The sequence below is a fragment of the Rhinoderma darwinii genome, chromosome 4 (genome assembly GCF_050947455.1).
Source record: "Rhinoderma darwinii isolate aRhiDar2 chromosome 4, aRhiDar2.hap1, whole genome shotgun sequence".
Classification (NCBI taxonomy): Eukaryota; Metazoa; Chordata; class Amphibia; order Anura; family Rhinodermatidae; genus Rhinoderma; species Rhinoderma darwinii.
In genome coordinates, this window is record NC_134690.1 from 180,248,986 (window position 1) to 180,259,379 (window position 10,394).

The window sequence follows — 10,394 nt, forward strand, 5'->3', positions numbered from 1 at the left end:
GCAGAGTATATAAGAGAATCCAGTAATAAGACGTAGTTACAGGCAGAATACATAACAATTAAAGAAGACCTGTCACCTCTCCTGAAATGTCTGCTTTTGTAAATACTTTAACTCCCCATGAAATAACAATTCTGGAGCACCTTTTCTTAGAACTCCGTATTGTGCCGTTCCTCTTGGTCCGCCTAGAAATGTATAAATACATGGACAACTGAGTGTTACCATTCCCCTTGTGAAAAGACAGTTGTAGCTCTATTGTTAAATTTTATTAGACTGTTGACAAGTGACACACGGACAAACCCATTAAGGTCAATTAGGCCTTAGCTACATGGAGATGTTTTGTAGCACTACTGATTAATTAGTTGCAAAACAAAAAGTTTCCATGTAGGCCAGAACTTATTCATAGATTTCCAGGAGGAATTAGGGAGTAATGGCACAGCACAGAGTTCTATGCTGTTTCATCACTCACACTGCTCAAAACTGTGAATTGACGACACACTTGTAGCGGCGGTTCACAGTATTACAGCCAACTTCAAAACAGTTGATCAGTGGGGGTGCCAAGGCAAGAGTCAGACCCCCACTAATTAGATAAGTATAGGCCATCAATTTTCTTTCTGCCTAATATTGTGTAGGCCCCCCTTGTGCTGCCAAAACAGCTCTGACCAATCGAGGCATGGCCTCCACAAGACCTCTTAAGGTGTCCTGTGGTATCTGGCACCAACACCTTACCAGCAGATTCTTTAAGTCCTATAAGTTGCATGGTGGGGCCTCCCATGGATTGGACTTGTTTTACCAGCACATTTCACACATGCTCTTCGGATCATCTGGAGAATTAAGAGGCAAAGTCAACACCTTAAACTCTTTATGTTCCTCATACCATTCCTGAACAATTTTTGCAGTATGTCAGGGTGCATTATCCTGCTGATAAAGGCCTCTGTCATTAGGGAATACCATTGCTATAAATAGGTGTACTTAGTCAACAATGTTTAGGTAGGTGGTCCATAGTAACATCCACATAAATGTCAGCATCTAAGGTTTTCCAGCAGAACATTGCCCAGAGCATCACACTGCCTCCATCTTCCCCAGGTAAGCAACGCACATGCACATTGCTGTCCAAAACTTCTAAAAGAAATTGTGAGTCATCTGATCAGGCCACCTTCATCCAATGCTCCATGGTTCAGTTCTGATGCTCATGTGCCCATTGTAGGCAGCACTGTGTTTTGTGACATCTTTCTATCAAAGTCAGCCTTAACCTTTTCAGCAATTTGTGCAATAGTTGCTCGTCTGTGGGATTGGATCAAATGGGCTAGTCTATGCTCTGCACACATGAGAGAGAAAAAATAAATATAAGCCTGATTATATGTGTCTGCAAAGGTAAGCTGATCACACTGTGTCCTCCTGTTTGGACCCAATGTAATCTGTGGGGAACCTGCAAGTGTTTACTTCTCTTGCAACGACAGTAAAAATGAGGCATTACACAGCTCATAGTTAAATTAATAGGCTATCCATGTAATGTACATATACGCCAGGCTTGACTAGAGCGAGAGATGCTCTTAGTAGCCCCTCTCCACATTAGCTGATAGATGAGGATGCTGAACAGGAGGTCCCACTATAGACTCCCTAAAAGAATTTCCTAATACCGTGTTTGAAAATGTTTTCTAAACCAAACAATCCCTTCAACTCAGAATCTGCAACCTCTTAAATGGTATTCAAAAGTTAATCTGTACTAAAGGTAAATCTGTAATTGCCAAAGTCGGTGCAGTTCGTATTTTAGTTAAGGCAAATATTTGTACATTGATCCAAAAGTCACTGCTGCAGATTAATACATGATCAGAATCAAAAGCCATGTCTAATTCTCATTCATGTCTTCTAATAGTCACCAAAGTTGGACTTTTAGAATGAGGGATATCCATTTCACATATGCCCATTTTATTTCGATATGTTGTATACCTAGTCTATTAGCTTTCTTCTTATTAGTCTTACCCCTTTATATTATTCTGCCATCTTAAAAAACAATTCATCATATAGAATTCATGAATAATATGAGTTATCAAACTTATTATATATTATACACATTCAGTGGTATAACTATAGGGGTCACAATTGCGACCGAGCCCTGAAGCCAGGGGGGCCCACGGCCCCCCGCACAACATCAATGAAAAGTTACTATAGTAACTGGGGCCTATGTAATAAACTACACAGGCTTCCGTTACTATAGTAACTGACAGCACTTACCTATGTTGTTCCAGAGCGCAGCGGAGGTCCTGATGTAACAGCGCTGTGCGCAGCGCTGCACATGACGTCACAACACTTTGCGATGCGCACAACATCCCGACCCTGGATGGAGTCAGGAGCTCCGCTGCGGCCAAAGGGGATAGTAAGTTCATTGCCACTATGCTGGAGCTGATGGGTTGGGGTCCGACTCTCGGGAAAGCGGAAAAAATATTTTGTCTTAAAGCGCTGTTTATCTCCCAGGGTAGTTTTATTTATAGAGATAATAAAGCTAATGGGAAGCAGCAATGTGTTGTACAACATCCAGGAAATAGCTATATATTTATCATTTATGACAATTCGGTTTTATTATATGGCATGCATGAAATACTCCTGCATTCTCTTAAAGTTTATGTTGATTTATCATACTTATTTTCTTGGCTTTCTAGACGACCTGTTTTTTTTTTTAATGTGATGTTACGCAATCCCCAAGTAGACAATTTGCTAACATACACTGTGATACCAATGCTTTTAGGCAATTCAGTCTTATCAAAAGCGAAGTCATGGGATTTGTGGCCATCCTCTTGATCCAATGGGTTTTTATAATAAAGGTTAGAGTGGTGGTCTTATAATAATTTATATTTTATAATATCAGTTATCGGTAGAGGTGACCATGGTGAACAATACGTAGGATAGCAAGAGCGAAAAAGTGAATAGTTCACAAGTAAGCCATGTCGTAAGCCATGTAATATAAGAAAATATTGGATAAACCATAGTACATAAAGGAAAATCTTTAAATTAGCGACATCTTGGTTGATTAATCATTTTCACTATCAGATGACCCCAGTCATTTTTGTTCGTACTGCTTGACGGTTTGGGACTGGATTACTGAACACAGTCCCTGGGTGTGCAGCATTTATCTAGTCTATCTGTACAAGTGTTGTGGCTTTTTGCTGGAGGCAAGGTGACAGGCACAGTTTGGGTTGTTTGGTGGATGATACAATTATATACTTGTAGATAATAAGAGTCAAACTTACTTCTGTCTTCTGCAAACATTACCAGCAGTGTAGATTTGCAATGACCAAAAGATATTCTGATTCTGAGCCTAGTTGATGGTGTCTGTTATTTTCCTCTTCAGGACCTTTGCTGTATGACTTATTGCATTTGTGACTTCCATTCTCCCTTCCATTCTTAAAGGGGTTGCCTGGTTTAGAAAAATATTTTCTAATATGTTATAAGGGAATTGTGATAAGCCGGAGCGGAGATCAGTTAAACAGTCTATCTTTGGAGGACCTGGCACATACGTGCATCACACACAGAGTCCATTGATTTCAGTGGGCATAATACAATGGTTCATTTCTCTTGTTGTGGTGCTGCACAGGATTTTTAACACTTGTTTCCAGGTTCCCTATGGATTACAGCCCATCACTTAGAATCCTAGAAGCAGGAAAAAATGTTAACATCTTATTTTTGCAGGATCCTTCTAATAAGATTTTAAAAGATTTTATAAAAGTGTTGTTGTATGAAAGTTTCCCGCCTTCTCTAAACTGGATTTCAAACCTATTATTAATAATACATAATGGACGGGAGAATGGAACTCCCTGATGCAAGTGTACATTCAGCCTAATGGCTAGTATATATGAGTGTGGAATAAGAAGTTACATAGGTATACTATACAGTGCTCTTGCAAAAGTATTCATCCCCTTTGATGGTTTTCCTGTTTTGCTGTATTAAACCTAGAATGAAACTGGATTTCTGGAGGTTTGTACCTTTTTATTGCCACAACATTCCTACCACTTTGAAGGTGCAAAATATTTTTTACTGTGAGACAATAATTGAGACAAAAAACAGAGAACTTTAACCCCTTAGTGAACAGCCTATTTTAGGTCCTAATGACCAAACTATTTATTTATTTATTTTTCGTTTTTCTATAGTCGCATTCAAAGAGCTATAACTTTTTTATTTTTCCATCGACATAGCAGTATGAGGACTTGTTTTTTGCGGGATTAGTTGTACTTTTTAAAGGCGCCATTTTGGGGTACATATCATTTCTTGATTAATTTTTATTAACTTTTTTTTGGGTGGAATAGAAAAAAAAACTGAAATTCCATGATTGTTTTATGCATTTTAAATTGACGCTATTCACTGTGCGGTGTAAATAACACGATACCTTTATTTTATGGGTTGGTACGATTACGACGATACCACATATGTATCGGTTTTTGTTATGTTTTACGACTTTTGCACAGTAAAAACACTTTTGAACTAAAATTATTTGTTTTTGCATCGTCGCTTTCCAAGAGCCGTAATGTTTTTATTTTTCCGTCAATGTAGTGATTTTTGGGCGAGACGTAGTTTTGATTGGTACTGTTTTGGGGTACATAGGACTTATTGATTAACTTTTATTATGTCTTTTTTGGGGGGCAATGGAAAAAAGTAGCAATTTCGCCATTGTTTTTTTGCGTTTGTTTTTTTTACGGTGTTCAACTTGCGGTTTAAATTACATATTCGCTTTATTGTTTGAGTCATTACGGTCGCGGTGATACCATATATGTGTACTTTTATTTCTTTTTTACACTTTTACTAAATAAAACCACTTGTTATGGACAAAAATGGTTTTATTTATTTTTTCACTGTCATTTTTATTAATAATTTTTATGTCACATTACTTACTTATTTTTTTAGTCCCACTAGGGGACTTTACTATGTGATCTTCAGATCGCTGCTATAATGCTTTGGTATACTTAGTATACCAAAGCATTATTGCCTGTCAGATTGCCTGTCAGATTTACACTATTAGGACGTACCTCCGGCAGGCCCTGGGTCTTTTATCAGGCCTCCGGCTGCCATGGCACCCCATCGGAGGCCCGCGATTGCATTTGCAGGCCGCTGATGGGTGAGAGAGGGAGCTCCCTCCCTCTGTAAACAAGTTAATTGCCGCGGTCGCTATTGACTGCAGCATTTAACAGGTTGAACGGCCGCAATCGAAGTAAACTTCGATCGCGGTCGTTGGAGCATGAGTCCAGCTGTCATCAGACAGCCGAGCCCCTGCTCCAGCCTGCACTGGACACCCATGCAGGGCTTAGACTGGGCCTCCGTGAAAAGGCGACGGCCTAGCCTAAGGCCCCTTAGTGACCGCTGTGAGAAGGCGTATTGGTGGTCACTAAGGGGTTATAGTGCACAAGTATTCACTACAAGTCAATTGCTATTGCTGCAATTACAGATGCGAGTCTCTTGGGGCGTGTCTCTATTAGCACATCTAAACACTGGGATTTTTTTTCCCGTTCTTCCAAGCAGAACTGCACCAACTTCTTTCAGGCAGCTGGGTTGTGTTGGTGTGCAGCAGACTTCAAGTCATGCCACAGATTCTCAATTGGATTGATGGCTGGGCTTTGACTAGATCATTCCAAGACATTTAAATGTTTCCCACTAAACCACTCCAGTGTAGCTTTAGCAGTATGTTTAGGGTTATTGTCCTGCTGGATGGTGAACCTCCGTCCCAGTCTCAAATCTCTTGCAGACTAAAACATGTTTTCCCTCAAGAATTACACTTTATTTACTGCCATTCATCTTACCTGCAATTCTCACCAGTTTTAAAGTCCCTACCAATGAAAAGTATCCCCACAGCATGACGCTGACACCACCATGCTTCACTGTGGGAGTGGTCTTCTTGGGGTAATGGGAAGTGTTGGTTTTGTGCCACACGTAGCATTTTCGATAATGGTCAAAAAGTTAAATTTTACTCTCATCTGAGCAGAGGACTTTCTACCATGTGTTTGAGGAGTTTGTCACATGCTCAAAACATATTTTCAAATGTTTTACTTTATGCAATGGCTTCCATAAAGCCCCACTCCTTGGTGTAGGGCTTATAGTTGTCCTATGGACAGATACTTCCATGTTTGGTTCTTTAAGCTCTTCCAATGTGATCGTCGGTGTCTTTGTTGAATCTCAGATTAATGCTATCCTTGCACAGTCTCCGTTTTGGTGGGCTGCCTTCTCTTGTCAGGTTTGCTGTTGTGCCATATTTTTTTCATTTTTGTTATAATGGATTTAATGGTTCATCGGTTGGATGTTTACATTTTCGGATGTTTTTTATAATCCAACCCTGATCTATACCCCTCCATCACTTTGTCTCTGACCTGTTTGAAAAGCTTCTGGATCTTCATGTCAATATTCAAAAAGTGAGCCTGGAAACTATAGGCCTGTAAATTTAACCTCCATTGTGGGTACAATATTTGAGGGTTTTCTAAGAGATGCTATTCTCGAGTATCTCAATACAAATAAACTGTTAACGCAGAATTAGTTTCTATGAGGAGGTAAGTTCTAGGCTGGACCTGGGTAAGGCTGTGGATGTGGTGTATCTAGACTTTTGGTGTATCAGCATTTGATACTGTGCCGCATAAAAGTTTGGTATATAAAATGAAAATGCTGGGACTGGTGGAAAATATGTGAAATTGGGTTAACAAATGGCTCAGTGATCGAAAACATAGGATGGTTATTAATGGTACATCCTCAGAGTGGGTGGTAGTTACCAGTGGGGTTCCACAGGGATCAATATTGGACCCTCTTAATTTTAATATGTTTATTAATGACCTTATAGAGTGTACACAGTGTATCATTTCAGTATTTGCAGATGATACTAAGCTCTGTAAAGTAATCAACACAGGAGGATAATGGAATACTACAAAGGGATTTGGGGAAGCTGGAGGCTTTGGCAGAGAAATGGAAAATGAAGTTTAACCCCTTCACGACTGCCATACAGCTATATACGTTCCAGTTTCCTATGCCCCGTGCAGTTGCTTCGTGTATAAACGTTGACCGCCTTGAACGGGTTTAATGAGTGCAGTGCTGCTTTAGTGTGAGTAGCGCTTCACCCTCATGTCTGCCGTGGCTTTAAAAGCCCCAGACTACACCCCCCACTGTAGATAGCGCCACACACAACCCCATGTAGATGGGTAGATAGCGCTACCTAACTTCCTCTAGGAGTGGAATCCCCGGCCTTATCTCGGGCCGGGGATTCCCTTCCTTGAGGGAGCCCCCGATGTCCCTCCATCCCCGCTGTAAATAGTGCCCTCCCTGTAGATAGCGCCACCTAAACTCCCACTAGGAGCGGAATCCCAGGTGTCAGATCACTCTGATCGGGGATTCCGCTACTGGAGTAGCCCCTGTCGTCACTATCCATATATGGACAGTGACGTCAGGGGCTACTCCTGGAGTTGAATCCCCGCTCTGGCAGGGGATTCCACTTTTAGAGTTAACCCCTGACGTCACTGTCCATATATGGACAGGGGCTTACTGTAGGAGCGGAATCTTTCGGCCAGAGGGATTCCGCTCCTACAGGCAGCTACAGTGGTGCTATTTACAGGAAGGGGGTGCCATTTACAGGGGGGTGGTGCTATCTGCAGTGAGGATATTGCTAAATACAGGGGGGATGTTGCTATCTACAGAGGGGTGGCACTATTTACAGGGCATGTGGTGCCATCTACAGGGTGTGCTATATACACGGGGTGTGGCACTATTTACATGGGTACTGTGGCATTATATTGACACTATCTACAGGGGACACTGTGGCGCTATCTATATGGGCACTGTGTGGCACTATGTGGGCACTATCTACAGCGGGAACTGTGGCACTATATGAGCATTGTGGCACTATTTACAGTGGGCACTATCTATGTGGGCACTTGCACTATCTACAGTGGGCAATGTGGCACTATTTACAGTGGTATTACGTCACTATCTACATGGGCACTGTGTGTTTTCAGGTGGCTGCGGCAAAAAAACATAACGAATAAAATGTATCCATTTTTTTAACGTCCATGAAAAATGGACGGTCGGGAAATGGATCCAAATTTTGAGACACATTGATGCAAAACCGCCATGAAAACCTCACAGTTGATCCATTATTAACTGCCCTTTTTTTCCACGTTGTGTGAATATAGCCTTATAGCCCTCTTATCCGCTCACAGCGATCCAGCGTGACAGTATATATATATATATATATATATATATATATATATATATATATTATAGAGACGTATATATAAAAAAAAATACAAAAAAGTGTTTTTTTTCACATTTTTAGTGATTTGTCTGCTAATATAAAAAATTTAAAACATGGAATTAATTCAACTAATCTAGAAAATGAAAGCCTCATAAGTCTTGTAAAAAAAAAAAACTAAGTAAAAATAGTTGTGATATTCAAAGCGGTTGCAAAGAGATTATCGTTTGAAGAAAAGCATATCAGAAATGGAAAATTTGACCTGTCGATAAATGTAAGGTTATGCACTTGGGCCAAGGAAACAAATTTTACAACTATGGATTAAATGGTAAAACACTTGGTGAAAACTGCTACTGAAAAAGATTTGGGGATATTGGTGGACAGTACATTTACCTTTAGCAAGCAGTGCCAGGTAGCTGCTGCCAAGGCAAATAAAATCATGGGATGGATCAAAAGAGGCATAGATGCTCATGACAAGAACATAGTTTTGCATCTATATAAATCACTAGTCCGACCACACATGGAATATTTTGTACAATTTTGGGCACCTGTGTATAAGAAGGACATGCATAAACTATAACGGGTGCCAAGTAGGGCGACCAATGTAATTAAGGGAATGGGGGGATTGCAGTAACGAAGAAAGGTTATCAAACTTGGGGTTGTTCAGTTTAGAAAAAAGACGACCTAGGGGTGATCTAATTACAATGTACACATATATAATTGTACAGTACAGAGATCTTTCTAATGATCTTTTTACCCGTAGACCTGTGACCAGGACAAGGGGGCATCCTCTATGTCTAAAGGAAAAAAGGTTTCACCACCATCACAGATGGGGATTTTTTACTGTGAGATCGGTGAGACTATGAAACTCTCTGCCACAGGGTTTTGTGATGGTTGATTCTTCTAACAAGTTCTAGAAGGGTCTTGATGCCTTTCGTGATAAATATAATATTACTGCTTATGAGTTCTAGATTCTGGAGATGAAACGTTGATCCAGGGATTTATTCTGATTGCCATATTTGGAGGAATATTTCCCCTAATGAAGCCATTGGCATCAACCTCATGGAGGTTTACCTTTCTCTTGATTAACACGGTAGGATTATAGGTTGGACTTGATGAACCTGTCTTTTTTTCAACCTTATCAACCATGTAATTACGTGACTTCTGAAGTCAATTGGTTTGGCCAGACCTATTTAGGGATTTCATAGCAAAGGGGGTAAATACATGTGAACTTACAACTTTTTCGGTTTTTCTTAAACAAGGTATTCTTTTTTCCATAACACCATTAAAATTCAGACTATTTTGTCAGGTCCATTACATAAAATCAAATTTAAAATCCATTTGAATTTCAGTTTGTAATGCAACAGAACAGGAAAAGCACCAAGTCGGTGAATACTATATACAGTATGCAGGCGAATATATTTGTTGTTTATATATATATATATATATATATATATATATATATATATATATATATATATATATATATATTTCTAAATAAATACTTTCTCATTTGTGTTTTCTAGATTCTATAACCCAACATAAAATACTCCCTCTTCAGAGCTACCTCATGGAACAATAATCATGCCCATGCACAATGCCTGAGGCCCCTTTGGGGCTAAAGAACAGAGCACAACTGTGAATAAATGAGATTGTTGCTTGGATAATTGCAATACATTATATGAAATGTTTTTATGCCTATGGTCTTTTATTGTCTAACATGTTGCAGATTTGGAACAACTTCTCAACTGGATGTGAATTGTTTGAATATTTTCTACTAATAAAATACATACACGGGAGAATGTTCCCATATTTTGTATGATAAATTGTTGTTCTGTTAATCTACCCATTGGGAATGAAGCTATTTATCTAGTACTAGTGTACATTGACTGCTTTCCTTTTGAAAAAAGATCTGAGCACCGACTTTTTTTTGCCTTTAGAAATTAATTGCAGAAGTTACATAATATTAAGACATAATAACATATGAAGGGATATGAACTCGTACACCAGAGAGTAATAAAATGAATGCACATAACACATAGATATTCCTAAATTGCCAGCATAAACAAAGAAAATTTCCTTTGCAGCAACTTTTATGTCTGACTCAGCCGAGCGTGCATGATTATTTCAATGGGAAGAGGGGAATAAGCCACTGACTGACATCCCTGTCAGTGATATAAGTCCT

At 39.6% G+C, this 10,394-nt stretch overlaps 1 protein-coding gene across 1 annotated transcript in view; it reads left to right on the forward strand.

Moving 5' to 3' along the window:
* MCPH1 (microcephalin 1) overlaps positions 1 to 10,111 on the forward strand; it is a 335,857-nt gene extending 325,746 nt beyond the window's left edge. Inside the window, exon 14 of the mRNA XM_075861942.1 lies at positions 9,736 to 10,111. Within this exon, the coding sequence (XP_075718057.1) occupies positions 9,736 to 9,791 (56 nt within the window). The 3' untranslated portion in view covers positions 9,792 to 10,111. The remainder of the gene's footprint in view (positions 1 to 9,735) is intronic.
* The last annotated feature ends 283 nt before the right edge of the window (positions 10,112 to 10,394 follow it).